The sequence below is a fragment of the Pogonomyrmex barbatus genome, unplaced genomic scaffold (genome assembly GCF_055798465.1).
Source record: "Pogonomyrmex barbatus isolate J1 unplaced genomic scaffold, ASM5579846v1 scaffold11, whole genome shotgun sequence".
In the NCBI taxonomy this organism is placed as follows: domain Eukaryota; kingdom Metazoa; phylum Arthropoda; class Insecta; order Hymenoptera; family Formicidae; genus Pogonomyrmex; species Pogonomyrmex barbatus.
The window spans coordinates 1,461,098-1,481,645 of NW_028297107.1; the positions used below are offsets into that span (position 1 = coordinate 1,461,098).

The 20,548-nt window shown below is 39.5% G+C and overlaps 2 protein-coding genes across 3 annotated transcripts in view; one reads left to right on the forward strand and one right to left on the reverse strand.

The window, feature by feature from the left end:
- LOC105426892 (frequenin-2) overlaps positions 1-16,999 on the forward strand; it is a 48,402-nt gene extending 31,403 nt beyond the window's left edge. For both annotated transcript variants that reach the window (XM_089071170.1, XM_089071169.1), the window contains exon 8: positions 3,472-16,999. In XM_089071170.1, the coding sequence (XP_088927296.1) occupies positions 3,472-3,639 (168 nt within the window). In that variant the 3' untranslated portion in view covers positions 3,640-16,999. The remainder of the gene's footprint in view (positions 1-3,471) is intronic.
- Positions 17,000-18,470: 1,471 nt separating this feature from the next.
- Positions 18,471-20,294, reverse strand: LOC148937695 (uncharacterized). The gene is made up of 2 exons (XM_089071171.1): positions 19,921-20,294; positions 18,471-18,924 (listed from the first exon to the last, which is right to left on the reverse strand). The coding sequence occupies exons 1-2, from the start codon at positions 20,069-20,071 to the stop codon at positions 18,494-18,496; spliced, it is 582 nt and encodes a 193-aa protein (XP_088927297.1). The 5' UTR covers positions 20,072-20,294; the 3' UTR covers positions 18,471-18,493.
- Positions 20,295-20,548: the final 254 nt, after the last annotated feature.

Consider the following 20,548-nt stretch of genomic DNA (forward strand, 5'->3'; position numbering starts at 1 on the left):
GTACAAACTATCTATTTGGAAATATCAGTTCTTTAAAAAAAGTGAAAAATTTGATATTTATTAATAATGCATGTTATTTTGTTAATTCTTTTTGTTCTCCTTTGCAAAGATTTATGCAAAAACTGCAAATGTCTTGCATATTTTGTGATAGAAAAGGGTGATACAAAAAGAATTATTTTTGCCATGTTTAGAAGAAACAAAATAAACATAATTTCTCAGTTTTTGAGATGGACGATATTCGATAGTTAAAATTACGTCACATCACTGGAATATACGAAGAATTCAGTTTAAATCGACAAAATGCGTCATAGTTAATAGTGAGACAGATCGTTACGTTACATGAACGATGATATAATATATTTTGACATAAAAAAAATATGAACGAGAAAAATAGAAAAAGATAATTGTACATACACATATTAAAAGCATAAATTGAAATGAGTAATGGTAAGAAGAGAAAATACTATTGCGTTTATTATTATTTTCTGTTATAAAATAATGGAAACGCGAATCACAAAATTGATTCTTTTTACATGCATTTCTGTAATCATTTTTGGGACTCAATCTTCTCGTGAATTTTAAACATACAACCATATTGTGTAAAAATATTTACGTATTGTATCAAATAAGTTACGTACTTACAAAAATCTTTGTTATTACATCCTAATTACAGAATTTTTCACTGATTCAGTTTAAACAAATAAATAATTTGTTCTATTAATAATATTTAAGCAATTTCGATATTTTGAACAATTGCTTATCATAATGGCAGTAATCAATTTTACTAACGCAAGTTTCATTTATGAATATAGAACTATAAATCAACCTGAATTTTAATATTTATACATCAAATTACAGGATTTATTAATAAATTATTATATCACGCAATGAAATATGAATTTCTCTAATCAGAGTAATGGAGTAATATACCATTACTCTTCTGGTATATATTTTTATTACAATTTTCTCCACTTAATCGATTAAATTTTTTTTAAGTGTTTAAAAAATAAATTTCTCTTAGATAAAAGTCTAATTATATTTGTGAGAATAGATTTACATAATAAAATTTTTAATTTATAAAATAAATATTAAAAGACATATAAATAGATTAAATGTAAGCCAGGAATATAATTATGTTATTTAAAAGTTGAATATAAACGGGACAATTTTTGATAAATAGGAGGATTAAGAAACAAATAAATACACTTTATGCTAAATTCTAATATATTCATAAATCAATACAATCTTTATGAAAAAATCTCATATATAAAATTCTTCGTCAAATTAATTAAATGTCATTACATTAACAAAAATGCATCCTTTTATGTTACACTTAAATAGAATTAGTGTATTATTATTGATAATAATCATAAATGCTAGAAACAATCAATAATTTTCATTTTCATAAATAATTAAACACTAAATCTTCTATTTTTAATGTATTATATATCTTTATAATAATAGCTCTAGGATTTTAACAATAGAATTTTAAAATAATAATTAGAGTTTTAATATTAATCAGAGTTTTAATAATACATTTTTACATTATTTAGTAAAATAATAAAGACTTTAATTAGCATTTTATTTAATTTACATTAGAAAATTTTTTTATAATTGTTCGTATACAAATAATGATAAATTAATTTATCATTATTACTTTTTTATCCATATTTTCAAAAAAATGAAATTATAAAAATTTAATATATAAAAAATTATGATTATGATTTTAATAATAATTTAAATTAGATGATTTAAATTATTGCAAAAATGATAATTTAATTTCATACCTTTTTATTAATTTATTAAAATCGTACAATTTTATTGTTGAAACGTAAAAATTAGAGAAAGATAACGTCAAATTATATAATTTTCATAAATACATTTTGATTAAAATAAAGATAAATTTAATTCTTCTAATAGATTGTTTTTATTATATTAAATTGCATATATGCTGTTATAAAAACTTAATTTTAAAGGATCATAAATCACTTACTAATTGGTATGCAATGCAAAAATATCACTATTAAATAAAAAATTTAAAATAAAGGATAATTTTCTATAATTTTCAAGTGTAAACTTGATATTAATGTTGAATTCAAATTATTTTGTCTATGTGAATAATTGCGCAGCTTTTTAGCTGAATATTTAAATTATTAGAATTATTTAAACATAATCTCTTATCCAATCATATCTCTTTTTGAAATCGACTATTAAATTAGAAATAAAAATTTAGACTCTATTAGCATAAGTTTCTTTTTACTTAAGTTTCTCACTCAAATCACGATTATAAATTCGCAATTACAAATAATTAAATTTATTTTCAAGATGGATTTGTTAATTACTTATCTATTACTTATGTATTACTATTCTCTAGGATCATTTTCAATCAAATACTTTATTAAAGAAACGCAATTATAAATACGGCCCTAATTTTTTTTTTATCTCAGATAACGTTTATTAAAGTACGCAGAGAATATGCACTAGCTGGCAAACCGCAATTCCTTCCGCTAACGCTAATTAAATTATCGATGATATGAACAGTCGTGCACGTTCGTGATTACACACTTTAAAGTCCAGACTTTCCACGAAAACCACGTTACTTTTACTAAGACGCGAAAAACTCTCAAAATGTGTAACGAAGTCCTCTTGAAGGATCTGGTAAAATACCTCCACGCTTTATAGAGTTGTTTTTATACGGATATCGCGTGCCGATGGAAATTTTAACGTAAAATTCGACGTGACAAATCCGTCTCGCGACAACGGTTCGCCATTAATCACTTTGAAGTCTCGTTAATATTAATTTCAAAGAGAAATATAGTGACATATTATATGCATATCCGCAGGGCTTATACATGGGTAATTCATAAACATACATCGCTGCCGACAAAGGCGCGCGGAAACTTTGATAGTCGACTTTGAAACAATAAACCCGATCGAGCTGCGTAATACGATTGAAAGCAACCGATAAAACCGGATCACAATGTAGATATATATAGAGAATTAGCGGATCAATTGATTTCAATTAAAACCCGTGAGGGCAAACGAATGCATTAAAAGTCAGTGATCTCGTGATATCGTAAACCACCATGGCACTATCAGCGACGGATTTGCGGCAATAAAGTAATAATGAATAGTGAAATCTCTCGTATCGCTCTCCGCTCTTGTAATGACGATAAAATTTCATAATAATGGGAATTAAATTGTCTGCACGAGTGGTATCACGTTTGTAAATAAATTTGCTAATAAATTGACGTTTTCTAAGGAGTAATCTTTTAGTAATTTCTTTTTCTAATTTGAAGATCTATCTCGTAATAAGAGAGATATTTTAGTTTTCCATAAAGGTAGAAACGATAATTTGGAAGTCTCTCTCTCTCTCTCTCTCTCTCTCTCTCTCTCTCTCTCTCTCTCTCTCTCTCTCTCTCTCTCTCAATCATGATCAGCGAAATTCTGAAGAGCGGACGGATGTTCCAGGGGCAGCAGCCGCAAGCCGAGGACGAGAATACACCGCAGAAGAGGGTCGACAAAATCTTCGACCAGATGGACAAGAATCACGACGACAAGCTCACGCTCGAGGAATTCCGGGAGGGTAGCAAGGCCGATCCGAGGATCGTTCAGGCGCTCTCCCTGGGCGGCGAGTAACCTCGATTTTCATCATGAGCGGCATGCGAACCATCGAAATCGGGAGCCTCCACGGCGTCGTCATTATTGTAATTGTCGGCGCGAGCTGAGCGAGCCGCTCGTCTCGATAATCGGCAGATGAGAAAAGATTTTCTGTGAGAAAAGGCAAGTCCACATCCACGCGGTTTGGCATGCACGTATAATAGATGGGCAATAATGTGAGTATAAAAGGCGTCGGAGATGTTGAGAATTTGCGAATATTTTTGCGGAAAGACTTCTCGTCGAAGAGTTAGTTAGTCTCTGTTACTTCTTTTCTACTCTCTCTCTCTCTCTCTCTCTTTCTCCGTCTCTCTATTTCTATCTCTCTATACTTATATCTCTCGCTTTCGGAGAAGATCGGTTCTCGTTCCCCGTTGGTGAATCGATCCCTCCTCCCCTTCGTTAACGATTCAATTTCGAGAATCTCGGTGCTAATATAACAATAGATGTATAGCGTTCGAGGAGAGATCGTATAGCTTTCAAGGAAACGTGGCAGATTACATTTTTAGCTAGAGAGCGTGCAAAACTTGGATAGAAATGAATTGTTAATACGAACGATGAAGATATATATAAATTACGGGGAGAGATTTCCTGTCGGGTCATTCTCTCGCCTCGAGAGCAGTTTTTCTTTTTTTTTATCACGTTGCTCTTCCACCCTGCCTCGTTTTTCCGTTGGCAAAGTAACGTCATGGTAATATGGATAACGAATAAAATTCGAATACACTGGACACGAGTACGTAGCCCGAATTTTAACGAGGCTCTCCGGGGTTATTTCCGTTTACTGCAGAGCTGCTTCACATTAGGAAAAAGGGAGGAAGAATGGAGGTAGGAGGGTGGATAGTAGGGAAATTGCAACTGGAATAAGCATTCAAATGCGGACTGATCGTGCATTGTGTGCGACGTTGCGTAACGAGTGCAACTACAAACAAAAATTCCACGGAGTCACAATGAGCTCGTATGTATTTCAACAACGCGAAAAGAATCGGGAGAGACGTGCAAATTTCACAACGATGAATAGCGCAATAATAACAGTATAATTCAATTATTATCCTTTTCTTTTTTTTTTTTTTTTACACGATGCGGCTCTAAAAAATAAATTCGTTCGTCATTGCAAATTCAATCGTCGAACGTAAATATTAACACGGATTTTATGTAACGTTACTTGATGTAATGCTACCGCCTAGAAATATTGCAAATTATTCATTTTCAAATGTCAAAAAGCAGCAGCATCGAGTACTAACGAGCGTTGCGTGCTACTAACAAAATTGCATCGTCTATTTAACGCCGGACACGGCGTCATTTGCGTGTGATTTCTTAACGAATGGCGGCATCGTCATGAGAGTATCGGATAATCTTGCGTAACGCAGCATCAGACGGCGTGGCAAAAATTCGGAGATACTGACGGGGACGATGACTGAGCACAGGTGAGAGATGAATAATGGCAATCTGCTTTTCGATATTAATAAGCGTTTTACGTCACTTACACGATGAAGCGATCGGCAATACAATTTGCCAACTGCAATACACGTATTATCAATGTAATCTTCGCCGGATTATAGAATCGAAGAAAGGCGCGAGAGATATTTGAGAAAGAATATGAACGTACATACATATTTTTTTCTTAATTGTAATAGAAAAGGTTATATTATTATTGACTCCTATAATAGAATATCCAGCAGAAGTTACGCGAACAACATTCTAAAAGAAAATGGGGCTAACGAAAATAATAGAAGAGCTTACTAAATGCTGAGTACCGTAATGGCAAGCGATCGTCGAATATTAATGAGCAAAGTTGCATCTGCTTCGTGAATCTCTTGTATTGTTATCCCTGGATCCACTTTTTAATCATAATCTTTTCAATCGCAATCATCGACGCTCTTGACGCTTTCAAACTTCAACGACCTAAATCTTCATATTCAAGATGATTCGAGTGGAATAAAGCTAACGATCAATAAAGAAAAAGGTACCTGGCGTCATTTGGAACAGGTCATTTTTGCCTAAAAATTGAATGAACTTACGTGAAAAAGGGACGGAAAGAACACGGTAATCTACATTTTTTGCATAATGGCGATCAATTAATCATCATCGTAAAACTTCCATCGAATATTAAAGCGGAATTAAAGATACGAAAAGCGGAAGAGAGAGAGAGAGAGAGAGGAATATCAGATTGAAATAAAGCGAGCGTCAAGTGTGATTAAGTTAAAAGAGGCAAAGGTCCCCGCGCCCGGGGCGATCTTCACACGTCGCGGCAGATGCGATTAAGACGGGGACGAGAGGATATGATTCACGTCGAAAATTCGACTTGATTGACGCGAGTGATGTTCTGTAATGATGCGGCGTGTTGCGGAGACAATAAAGCGAGACGAGGAGCGAAATGCGATAGCGACTTGGATTTAGTTACCGGGGACGACCGCCGACGACGTGGCATTATTGGTACACGGATTTATCGGAATTTCGGATCTCCTATTCTCCGATATTAAGGAGAGCGTCAGATGGTCGTTGGATAAGAGCGGGGAAAATCCAGTCCGCGACAGAGCGAGAGCGTCAAGGACGATTAAAGGGAGTCGAGTGGCAAGTAGAGGTGGATAGAGTAGAGACGCGCCATGTCTTCCCGATCGATCCGTTCCGCATTCCGCGGGATACGGCCGACGTACAAATGCGGCCGACGAGCTTATGCGGAGAACAAAAGGAAGTGCTGGGGAAAGTGCGAGAATCACGAGGAGAGAAGAAGGGGCGCGATACCGAGAGCGGGACGGGGAGGGGAGAGGAGGTCGGTTGACTATATCGATGGCGTTTCTTATGGGATACGGGATCGTGGGAGGATGGATTCCTCTCGACAATGAGGAGGACCACGGGAAGCGCGATCATAAATCTTGCCACGTGGTTCGTGACCTCTCACGGAGAGGTTTTGAAGAATAAACCGACGTTTACACGGGAGCGAACAGTTGTCGTTGTCGCCGAGGAAATTGGGAAAATATCTCGGGAGGACAAACACCGGAGCTCGGACAGAGATAGCGGCAAGTTAAATAAACTCCGGAGTAAAGGATCGTCCGATGACTTATGAAAAATGCATAGGCACTTGGTCCAGTGCCGTCATGCAATATGTAGCCGTTGCCGCCGAAAGTGCATAGCGGCGCGTAAAAATAAAGTTTTGGTGGATCAGCTTCAGGACAACCGTCTGCTAAGCTTCCTTTTCTTCTTCGGGAACGTGGTCACTGTGCAGCTTTATACCGCTGAATCGAGCGGTATGGAAACGGTGCAGTAATTAAAATCGCGAAAACACAAAAATGAAAAATTCATTTATTTTAGCGACGAAAAAGAAGAGTAAAATAAATACGAATGCAATCGCGTTAACGAGCGAATTTTTTTCAAATGAATTTACTCGCCCTCGAATGATTTCGCCGCAGCGGAGAATTTTAACGCAGAGGTAAAAGAGATAAGTTTGCGAGGGTGAATGAAGAAAGGTCGCCCTTTTGGAAAGCTAGAATTCACGGTGCTATTGAATTTTCAAAACAGCGCCGTACCTCTTTCTATCGCTTTCTATCTGCCATCTATTCTCCGATTGGGTGGCTCTAAAGCGAAAAAAGATACGAATTTCAACCTACATACATAAGAATGAGTCCGTGCGAGAAAAATGTCGTGTAACCGGCAGCAAAAATTCGCAAGCTCGGAATATGATTCTAGAGATGTAAATGCAACTCTGCGAAGCGCACGTTATTGTTCTAAATAATGTGCGTTCGCATACGTTTGTAGCAGGGCGACAAAAGTTTCACGCACTGGAGATGGCGCAAAACTAGAGCTCGGAAAGAAATTTGACGCGTAATAAAATCCGAGATATTACGAAATGGACGTCCGATATGATAGACAATGTTAATTCCACAAGATGTACTTGGCGTTGTAAGTTCGCGACATAAATCATCGCTTGATGCTCTATTATCTCGGGTGATTTAAGAAACCATTATTCATTTCGCACATGGGTATCAAACGTATGCGAAATACAATACAATGAAACTCCATGAATCTTCTGGATTTGTCGCTTTTTTCGAACGCTGCATTAACGCCACCGCACGATCCTCGATACATCTTTCGTATATTTCAATACAACGCGTTCTCATCCCCTTCTTTACGAAACGGCTCGCCTAAAACGGCTTCGTATCGCGATAAATACCACTTTACCCTATGCACAGCAATCCCTTTTAGCGGAAAAAAAATAGCGAAATAAAATAGGAATTTATCGAAATTCTTCGCGAAACGGAGCACGTCACGATTTGTCGCTCGCCTAGCATCTTTCAAAAACGTCCGACGTATTTCAGCCCTGCCGTGAAAGACGAGCGTGTACATTCAGGTACTTAAAATTACGAAGTAACGAGAACCATCCGCGTCCATATTTCTGCAGTCTTTATCTCCGTGTCACGGCGCAGTGTCGCCCCATCCCCCTGCTCGCGCCGCCAAATTTGCGACACCCGACGTCACAAGCATCTGCATCTCGTCTCGCCTTTTCTTAATTTTTCAACCACGCGGAACTCACCTCGCCCGTCGACCCGCCATAAATTCAAGGCACACGTGCTTGCGCCCTCGACATCCGCTTCGCATTTCTACCTCGACGATTTATCCCTCCTTCTTCCGTTCTCACCTAAGTTCTCACGTGGCTAGAATTTCAGTAACTGATCGTGTGGATAAGTTTATTTCCGGATAAAAACTTGAACGATGGCCAAAGCGCCCGCGCCTTCGGTTCGCCAGGCGATCGATTCGTTAAACTCGTTTTCCCCGTAACGCAGTCGACGAATTTTTCTTTCCCCTTTCCTTCCCTCTTTCACCGTTAATTTTGACCAGCCGCAGATTTTCCCGCGAACCAAGATTTATAACCGGTTGAAATTTGAGCTATTCTTCATCCTTTCCTTTATCTTACGCGTATTTCCATTCGTAAAACCATCGGGCATTTTTCGCCATCCCGTACCACCAAGGATATTTTTCTTTTTACGCTTGCCTTACTCCTCGCTTGTTTCTCACTCGTTTCTTTATCTAGAGATGCACCGTTGAACGCGTACAACAAACGGCGATGCGGTTAGCGATTCGAGTTTCACGTAAAGCAAAGTAAAATCGCAGCGATAACAATAGCACGACGTAGGGAAAATTCCGGGATAAATGTTTGCATATACATCAGCAGCCAAGAGCGACAATTAATTACGCCCATGATAAACTCAAAAGTCATTACGCCTTTGACATATTCGCCCGTGACCGTTTCAAAGATATTTAAGAATCTACGTTATACAACGTTTTTATTATTCTTTTCAGGATTCTAACTTTCATTTATCATATTATAATATATGTATATATATATACATGTAAATTCTCGAATCTCCACGACCGATACTTCAGAGAGATGATGGTCTTATTCTCTCCATTTATACGATTTCCAAACATTTGGACAAACAATATGCCGCAAAGCTGGGCCGCTAAATTTGCATCCGGCGACGCGGTCGACGCGACCTACTCATAAGCAAATATTAACTATTCCTCTCAAACCGTTTGGTGTGTCAATCCCTCCAGCGCAACCGAGGCCGAAATTAATCGGCGGCGAAAGGGCCAATACCCGAAATTCGTCGGCGTAGCGAGGGCACGACGCCCGCGCACGCGGCATTGTTACGCCAGAGTGATATCAATCACTCGTTACGGATTGGTGTGTCCCATTATTTAGCCACGTTAAATATTTACGATCCTCGTGCACTCGGACTCGAACGGGAGGGTCATAAAGACACGTCTGCGGCCTCGATGAAACGGCGCGGACGTTTTCTCTGCACGCGTGACGAGCATTGCAGAATGACTCGATATTGGCAAACTTCCCGGGTAATAATATTTTTTTCTTCCCCTCCTTTTTTTTTTCTTTCTACCCGAGATCAAACTGTAGTAGCGCCACGGTGATAGAGATAACATTGGCGAGGAGTGGCATTAACGTTATTACCTGCAATCCAGTTCTCCGAAAACGGGAATTCGCCGCATTCGATTGTGACTATTGGCCGCGATACTCGTTTACATAATTCACGGGTCAGGGATTATGACACATCGTTTTAAGGGGGATATTTTATGTCGTAAGATATACAGATTTAAGAGTCCTCGAAAACGTATAACGATCTTAATCATGTCAAACATGAAGAATTAAGAAAATATTAAAAGAGAATTACAAGCAATTTATATATATATAAATTTGATTTTAAATATATATATATATATAAATTTATATATATTTATATATATATATATATATATATATAAATTATATATTTATATTTTATTTATATATATAAAATCATCAAATTTTAATCACTTATTTTTATTATAGTACAAATTAATAGAAGCATTGTACTATATGTGTGCGTACGTGTGTGTGTGTGTGTGTGTGTGTGTGTGTGTGTGTGTGTGTATAGAGAGCTCAATGCTTCTATTAATTTGCAGTATAATAAAAATAAGTGATTAAAGTTTGAAATAAACGAACTCGCCGTTTCAATAACATCGACTTGTTGACTTTCAGCATAATTGGAAAAAGCAAAGTAGTTTTCAGGACGATGTCGCCGTTAAACTCGCGTCCGTCTCTCAAAGATTTATTTGTCATGTTTGCGTCGATCAGGATTTTACGTAAGCAGATCGCCGCCGCGAAACTTGGAGCGTCTTATAAGGGTTTTAAGTAAAAGTTTCCCGGCAAATTGTCCTTCCTTTCATTCGATTCGAATGCGAGTTTCGCATTCTCGATTGCAAATCGCACGGAAGTTAAATCGGTAAAACCGGCACGGACAATCGCTAATAATCGCGTGTAAGTTTATCAGTTTTATTGTATCTCGACTCGGAGAATATTTCGATGTGACGCTTTCACGAAATAACGCTTACATCTTGGCGATACCGGGCGATACTCAGATAGGAATTCCGTATCGGAGTAAAGGGCATTCAGACCCGCGCTCCCGATACCCGTTCAATTGAGAGAATTGCTTCGCTAACTTTCGCGATGTTACGAACTTTGCGGCGGTGTCAGAGTTCCGCTCCAAATCGTGCCCGCATCAAGGAGCTCGCGAAGTGCCTGCGGCTATCAACTTCCCTCAATATTTGGAACGCGCGTAAACAAGTAAATTTCTAGCAAGTATCACATGCGAAATAATGCCTCGATATCTATCATATTACTTTTCACATTTATGTCTGGACCGTCATCTGTCCGACGGATGCGCGACCGCAAAACCGATGAAACTAATACGTTCCTGCCACTCTCCGCCGACGCGCGTTTCTCCTTGCGATGCAAAACGACGAGAGGCAATATTTATAAAAGCAAGAAGAACAGTTTGTTTAAAAGGCAATAATAGTAGCTTGAAAAACTAGTTTTTCGAGCGGCAGCACGCGGAGAGACGGAAAAAGTTGTTCGTGCAACAGACCACCTCCGTTCGCTGACGAGACATAAAGTCGCGCAAATGTTGGCGAAACGCCACGATACTGGTGAAACACGCAAGAAAACGAATCGCTGCCGGAAGAAGCTTTAATGTTAGACTCGAAGCTGCGGAACTCATGGAGCTGTTCTAATTGTCACGCGCGACCTGGCATTTAATCAACCTTAAACAACAATGGGAATTCATCCGCAATGTTGGCACATGAGAATCGCCTCGAGAGCGCTAGTAGTTCCCCCTAATGCGAGTATAAACATTTCAAGCAAAGATCAACACGTGTCGTGCACGCGCGCTGCTCATTAGAACTGCGATTCCCGTTTAAATAATGACTATTTCATGACGCGTATTTTACACCGGAGAGCAAATTTACCTACATCCCGGAGCCACGTCGCGAAGATTTATCCGAGGACTTCGGATGTCATCGAAAACATGAAAAACTTGGTATTATTTCTCGTTTCCAACCTAGTAGTTATCCTAGTAGTCGTTATATAGTTATCGAAAATTCCAGCTTTTTTTATTACGATTTAGCACAATATTCAGATTAACGCAAATATCATATACGGCATATATCATATAAAATTATAAAGGATTATAATTTTATGGAATAAATAACAAAAAATGTAGAATAAATTGAAATACTAAATATTATGAATTAATTAATTAATTTTTGCGTGAGAAATTCTAACGAGATATATTATATTTATACAAAGTGCTAAAACATAAATAAACATTGCATCGCGTGCGCAATGTTTGGCTTGTGCAGCAAAAAAATAATTCGCCTGGAAGGAATGTTCTTCATCGTTCGTACATGTAGACATATATTCGAGAAATATATTACTGTTATCATCATTAGTAGCGCCATAAGAAAATAGTATCTAGAGAAATAACTTGCGGCTTAAACGACACAACTTTGTCACGGTCGCTTGACTTACTTGTGCATTTTTCAGTCTCTTACTTTGAAAGTTACTCGCACGGGGAATTCCGGACGAATCGTCAGCTCATTATTTTTATACCTCTGCGTTACTAAGGTAAGGTACTTTAAAAAGCTCGATTTCACGCTACTATCACCGTTACTACCGTAAGATAGATACATTTTTGCTGGTAACACTCTATACTCCACGTACTTTAGACTTTATGACATTCTCGATTATGTATAACTTTTGCGTGCATGCCCGCCCCGCGGAATTGTGGACGTTGCTCGTTGCGGAACGTGAAACATCATTTTGTAGCATGCCTCGAACCGTGTCCTGGATCTGACAAGTCGGAATGAGGAACTTTTCGACTTTTACGCGACGGGGAGTTACTCGATGTTTCCTGACGGGGAAAAGTAAAGTGCAAACGCGGGCGCTGATAGCCCGGTTCCGCTCACTCCGACCTGTCCCGAAGAAATGGATGCAACCGCGTTTAAAATCTGCACCGCGAACGCGGCCTGGATATCACTTGAACCTTAGCAATAATCGTGGAACACATTGTTAGATCGTGGCGGAGGTTTTTAATCGCCGTCGAGCGTTAAGAGCTGGTTGCACCAACATCAATTAACGTAGAGACTTTAACGTTTTCCTCTCTGTCCGCGCGTTCCTATCTTCCCGCGAACTCCCCGCCGTATATATATTTCAGAAGCGTGCGTCCTGATGAAGTTGGAGAATTTTGTATTTTTGGCACTCCCTAATAAGTACTTTGGCAACTCGCGTCGCGAATTAAAGTCTACTTAGAGATAAAGCGCAGTTGGGATTAGTTGGAAAATGAATGCCTCGTTACTTATTTGCGTTTCTAAAACTTACCTCGTTGTAACTTTGATTTCATCAGCGTTAATCAAGTGCAATCTCCAAATTTATCAAAGGACTCGCATAAGTAGGGGTGGTTATAATCCAGTTGAAGATAATGACTCAACCTGACCTGAAGTTAATTAAATCAGATTGTCGGTGCAACTCAGTCCTGCAAGTTGCGGATGGCGCACATACTCGTACGGCTCGGCGACGTGCGAGGGGGATGAATCACTATTCCGGGCGTGACGTACGAGGTGGTCGAGGTAAAGTGCCAACGATGATCTTCCGCGACAATTACTTCATCGGAGAAAGAGAGAGAGAACCCCTTTCCACAGTTCTTCATTTCTATCGAGTTATCGATCGCGGCGATCAAAAGTTCTATTTTTCTATACGAATTTCGCTTCGACCGCATCTGCAGAGCATCATTGCGTCAAAAGTCGCAAGAATCGGAAGAATTATCGTTGTCACTTGCCCTGGCCCGGGATAAGGGCGCATTCTCGCGATTTTCGCTGGGATTTTTATCGCCGGCGTTTCGCGCGATCGATTTTAGCAGTCGACGTGTCAGATGGGAGAAGAGAGATTGCGCCAGCAGAGGTAACCATGCGCCATGACAGAGAGGGAAAGAGAAATTTTAGAAACGTTTAATGAGAAAAGAAATAATCCATCGGCTTTAGCAAGCTTAGCTTTTCCAATATCCGCGGGCACCCCCGCGTGGCCCGCTGATTATTTTCTTATAAACGCCGGCTTTGAAACTGTTTCTCTACCCTGGCGCAGTGAGTTAACTTTGCCGGGCGTGCTCTTATCCAAGGTTAATGCGGAGAGCAGAAAAGTGCGAGAGGAAAGAGGGAAGACGCGCGCGAACGAGCGGTGTGTGTGTGTGTGTATCGAGTTAAGTTTAACTTCGTATAAGGAGTTATTAAGTAAAAAAGAAAAAAAAATCGTCTTAAGCAATTTTTACAATTTTCAACGGGAAGCATAAATGTAAGAGCCGAATCTCTCGCCTAGTGAAATTCCTAGATGCTTTTCGTGTTAAATAAAATTCTCGTAGTGAATGCTTTGTACGAGCTGCAGGTCTCTCGTAATTTGCGAAAGGAAAGAAGGGCGGGTGGGACAGAGAAGGTAAATGGCGCGCGATGAAAAGTGCTGAAAAAAAGAGCACGAAGGGAAATCAAAAAGTCCAAAGTGCCTGTTCCAGGCGATGTTTCTCCATTTTCTTCTACAGTTCATCTCGGCGGCGCGTCTTTTCGCGTACGTCCATCCTATCAGGCGTCATTGGCATTGCTAATTAGCGATTAACAGGCACGAGCGTGAAATGACGGAAGTGAAAAAAACGCCGAGCGCGAAAAGTAATCGCGGCGAATCCTCTCTCCCTTCCCTCCCCCCTACGCCAGGGGTCATTATGTAACTATCAGTCGGGGATAATTATTCCATTTGTATTCGTTAGCGGGCTTGCATATTTATTCGAGCGAGATCAGCGCGATAGAATATCTGTTGCATCGTTGCGCAGTTTATTCTTTACGATTTAACATAATTTTAACCGCTGGGTCGACTCAATTCCATTTCGATAGCGCTAATGGCTGTAAAATAAGCGTTTTCAATGCAAATTTAATTCAGCAAACAAGTCTCAACGTCGCATTCGTACCTGTAACCGTTTATCGCGTATATAATGCAGCGCGGCAATCGGCTCGCATCTCTCGAAGCGCATTACGATAATTAATTTAAAGCCGCTGCCTCAGTAACGGATTTAATATTCAATTTAATTTCGTTCATATTACGGTGAAAAACGAGAAATTAATTGTTTTACAGATGGCTTTCTCGAAGATATCCGCACCGTAATCGGAGCATGGATCTCCGTCTCTAATTTGCGACAAAGATTTTGAGACACGCTGCCGTAGACAAAAGGCGCGCTTTCGAGAATAAAGCTGTCGAACGATTCGTCGCATCCGCGAACCTGCCGTCCAACTGCGGAATTGCGCTCCTGTCGCGCCTGTGGCACCGAGATTCGGAATTTTTATCGCGATCCCACGAACGCCATTCGCGAATTCCACCTGTGTTTTCAACGCTCCGCGGAAACGGCACATTTATGGTGATTCGATCGTTTCAACGCAGCTATGGCTAGACTCCGTGATGAAGAATTTCCATGATCTACATTTTGTATTTCCGGCCTTCGCGTTCGCCTTTGGTATTTTTATTAATAGCGACAGATAAATATGTTGCAGCTTTTACATGCCTCGAGAAGGATTGTGAAGCTTAAGCTCTTTTTGTTAAGCTGTAACCCATTTTCCAATTGTTATTGAGTTACTCTGACTATATTACTTCTCCGGGAAGATTAGTTATTTCACAAAGGTATACGAACCGGTATATCTATCGCGGTAGCGTGAAAATAGCTGTTAGAATGTTACTTCACTGTGAATTATAGAAGGTTGACGTAACAACAGTGTCCTACGCGATTATGTAGAATGCCCAGAACTGTTGTCGTTCCTCCTATTTTAACGAATTCTTTGACCATTCTTGAATCGATCTTTTCTCAGTGAGAATACCATTAGTCGTTCTTTTCAAGGGATTCTTTTAAGAATTAAAAGAAATAAAATGATTTTTAAATTAATATCCAACGCAAGTCATTGGTAAAATCTCATTTTTAATTAAATTAATCTATACATTTTTAATAAAAGATGTTTAATATTGAATATTAAAACATTTCGAATAAAGAAAATGTCATTTAACTATATATCCCTGAGAATTACAACAGTGAAAGAAATCGTAAGTGGAAAAAAATAATAGTTTTGAGACAACCTATGTGTATTAATTCCAAATTTCAATGTGTGGAACGAATCTCTTAAGTTAACCATCTCTATATTAAATATACTACTTCGACTATATATCGCAAAGTTACAAAGTGTAAATACGATGGTCAATATCGTGAATTATTCATATGTTTCCTTCGGTAATCTCTTCCGAGGACAAGCGCTTTGGGAGACGAAGGGTATAACGGAATTGCAATGGAATTGAACAGAGACACGTACTGGGATAAGCGTGAGTTTTTTCCGACATTTCTCTCCACAATTACCTTCTCTCTCTCTCTCTCTCTCTCTCTCTCTCTCTCTCTCTCTCTATTTTTCTCTCACTCTTTCTCTATTTCTCTCACTTGGTTCTATGCACCGGCGATCTCGAAAAGAGAATAACTTTTCGATAACGTTAAATAAAGGGAAAAGGTATATTCTCTATACTATAATAAGGTATTATTATTCGTAAGCGCTGCGAGATGCACGAAGGCTACTCTAATGTGTACCGTTATACTTATCGCTACTTGTACCGCTACTATTACCGCTAGTATACGTACTTTAACGCTAACTACTGTTACTATATTTGCAGCAACGTGCGAAACTTTTCCGTCTAAATGCATAATATACATTCTCGAGAGACATAAATACATATATGCACGCACACACACACACACACACACACACACACACACACACACACACACACACACACACACACACACACACACACACCACATCACACCATACCACACACACCACACCACACCACACCACACCACACATACACACACACACACACACACACACACACACGTACATATACACATATATATACTTGAACATCGTATCTATTCCGTGCACACGGAAGAAGGAACACGACACGTACACTTAATAAACGTCAACATCATTGTTTTACGAACTTTCTGTGATAATTATTAACAATCACTAAATACGAGGAAAAATACTAAGTACGGAGCGAAGAAAATGGAGAAGGAGCGAGATGACGGAAAGTCTAATGAGGGGGAAAGAAAAGGCTCAGTTAAGCGATAAGGGATGAAGTATGGTGCTGATGGAGCGAAAGGCGTCTTGTTAGGTGATATAAAATTATTGTTCCGTAGTTTGTTGTACGATCGACGATCCGTTGAAATGGTTGCACTTGCTCTGATCTTGCGACAGATAAAAAGTAAATAAAAAAAGAAGAAGAAAATATACAGAAGCAGAGAGCGAACGCAACAAATAACGCGACCTCGAGACGTTGCTCGGTTACCACAAAAATCTAAGCGCATTGTTATTTTGTATGGTCCCATGCGTTTTTTCTAAATGATGACATGCGATATGATGGCGATTAATAAAAATAACTTCAAGCACACACAGCTGTCTTTTCATATTTTTTCAATGCCTATTCTTTCCGTATAACTTTTCCAGCTGATGTTCCTTCCACTTGAATTATGTAATCCTTAAACTTTATTATGCAGTCCTCGAGTATCCTGCTGATAAAAGAATAAAACTCTGTTGTATTATTTTTTTTAATTATGTGTAGAATATATATATATATATAACTTTTAAGTTATGCACGAAAAATATTAATATTTTGATTTCTTTCATACCTTCACCAAAATATCTTTTGCGATTGTTACAAGACTCTATAAAAACATATATTTCTATAAAAAATAATTTTCCTGCAGACAATACAATATTTATGTTCACTAGACAGAAAAACTTTATATTATATTTTTATATATTTCTCTCGAAAAATTGGATGATATAACGAACACATGTAATGAAAAAAAAAATAAAAGAAATAAAAAAAAAATAATAATAATAGAAGCATTGACTGCGGATGACAGTATTTCCGGTGAATGTGCTTTCGAACACTATCGTGTTCGCGATTCGACTCGGCTTACCGCTTGAGCCGTCGCAAGTGCCAGATGCAACTCGTGCAGCTCGTCCGCGCGTCGAATGTCCTCGTTCAGAGCCCGGATCCTGAATCGAATCTCCTGTATAGCCATCTCAGCGATTTTCACTTTCAGCCGCTTCTCCTCGGTCTGCAACATAATCGTTCTCTGTAGTCGCCGAGAATCCCTCTCCCGCATACCGGGGAATCGCGTACTTCCAGTCGGTGCAGCATCAAACGGTAACTCAGTTCGTCCCGCAGTTCCGATTGAACTGAACCAGCCGCATCCCGATTCCATAATCGCGCATTTGGAATACGCGATCTCGCAGCGCCGTTCGCCGTTTCGTCGGGCTCGTCCCATTGATTTCGCGATTGCGTTGTACTCCCGCCGACATTCGGCTCTTCGGATCTTTCTTTGTGGCACGTCGACTCCCGAACCGTGGCCTGGATAGCAGAGACAGCGGAATCTCTTTTCGCGAAGTCATCTTCCTCGGTCGTTATAGGGATCGTCCTCGCTGATACGGGGCACGAAACTTTGCTGCGCGACGTGAATTTTGATGGCAGAATGGATTCTTCCCTCGCTGACTCCAATTTCCGGCGTGCCTCAATTGCGTTCCTTCGGTTACTAATTACCTCATCGTGATTATCAGTCTGTCGGGGTTGCAGCAAGAAGCAGCATCCTTTCGCCACACCTGCAGTGGCCGGGAAAATGGACTGATCGTCGTCGTCCCTGCACTTCTTGCTCGACGATGCAGCTGGTGGTTGAACGGAGAGATGAAATTTTTTGTCACCGTGACACGCCAGCGATTTGTCTGCAATTTCGACTTTCCTTCTTGCGACATTTTTATACGAGTATCGCGCGGACGTATTTATTGAAGCAAGAAATAACGCTGATATTTCTCTTCCCTAGATAAAATGCTATTTTGAATTTCATCGCGTTGCATAAATATAATTAAACGAAGAATTTCGTTAACGATCAATATCAAAAATAAAACGGGAACAAGAGCAGCAGCAGTTATTATTATACGGCGTTAACTTAACGCATAATATACCTGGCGAGGAAAATTGAAAAGTGCGGAAATGAAATTGAATTCTTTCACCTGAGGCGGCGGAAACGCTGCTTTGAAAAGAGAATCTATCTAGCGACGCGTCGCCCTCGCGTTTTCTTTTCGGCTGATTCCTGCAGAAAAGCTCGGGAGTTCTTTCAGGGCAAATCACCGACACAGTCACGCTATTGTCCGAGACGTCGGTGTTAGATACGATCACGTTAGAGCCTACTGGTTTCTCCGTTTTGCGATCTATCACACTCGACGATCTTGATTCTTCGTAAACCTTACTCGAGTATGTCTTACTCTGCGAAATTTTCGAGCTGGATCGGTTCTTTCCAGACGAATTCAAATCTAAAAGTTGTAAGTTGTCGCTATATAATATCTAGTTCAACGTCCGTAATATTTCTCTGATTTTGTTTTAAATAAAGTATTTGTTTCATTTTCTAAATATTTTTAGAATTTATAGGAAAAATATGTATTCGGTGAGAAAGAAAACGATTGTTAATTTTATATTTCGTGGTGACATCACTCTCTATACGTAATAGATCGAACGAATGAAAATAAAAATGTTATATCACATCGATCGGGGTGAGATCGTAAAAGTAGACAGGTGGCTGCTGAAGAAGAAACCCTTTTAACGATGCGGTTGGTGGTAACCACATGAAGAATCGAAAGGTCCGCGGAGAGAGAAAGTCGCGATACTTTTTAGCACGTTTGCAATAAACGAGAATAATAAAAAGGATAAAGAATTCAGCCCGCGTTATTGAGTCTCGATAAAAGCCGACTCTGATCTCGGAATGATCGAGCGAATCTAAAGGAGAAGCTTATCGATTCACGGGAACCTGACAGAGAAGCACGAAATATTCTTTAGAGCGACGGCGACGTTAAGCGGGTGGAACCGTAATAAGGAACGTAATAAAACTTAAGACTTCTTAGAAGCGTAGCAAGTACTTCAAAGTGGAAGTAGCTTATCGTCACGAGACACACGCTAAGAGATTGAACAGTTTAGATATTTTTTCGTCCCCCTTATAAAAATGACGACGCTATTAGAGCGGAATAAAAATTGCCATCTCCTTTTATTACACGTGAATCATCCGCGTAGTATAATTTGCTATTGAAAAAAAGATCTTTCCAATGTTCGCGGCATATAATCATCGCAATATGGTCCCGTTTCACGTTCCTATAATTCAGACAATGCATTCTCCGATAACATCTCCTTTAGATCGCCCTAATTTGCGAAAATGAATAATTACAACTCGGAAGAGATCGGTAGCTCGGATTAGGCGCATTATCGCTCTGGGGAACCTTAAAAACGGAGACAATCCTTTAAAGAGAGAGATAGCATACCGGTCGGGTGGATCGGCGTGGCACTTAATTTCCGGAAGAATGTTCCATTATCCCCATACATCTGACGTACATCCGACTCGTCGACGTTTCGCAATGATGTGTCGGGCTGAGGAGAATCGCAGGGAGTGGCAAGTTCTTTGGCGATCTTCATTATTTCGGAATTATCATGGGTTTCGGGAACCTTTGGACGCGATGCCTCTTCTATTGGTTCTTTCGCGTCCGAGTGCTTCTTTACGCCCTGTACAATTTCGCACAAGTCGATTTACGACGAAGCGATGGATTTGCGGTGAGAGATAACAGCTCGATGGAAAATACGAGAAGATCCAAAGATCTGAAGCTTCGAATAATTTTTGGCAAATGTTCAAGCAGTCTGGCACGAGTGGGTCGAGTTTAAAACGGGTGATTTCAGTGAAATTCGTCGTTCGCGAGAAATAAAAAGAAAAAAAAAAAAAAGTAGAAATCGCCCGTCGGACGAGAGTCATCGTTCTTTCGTGACGATTAAGAGACCGTCGGAATAATCCGCAAGCTGTTATACATCTAACTTATTATCTCAGACACAGATGTATCATCCGTTTTCGAGTTCTCGAGGATGAGAAATAGAGGAGGCTCGCGAGAAAAAGAGCTCCGA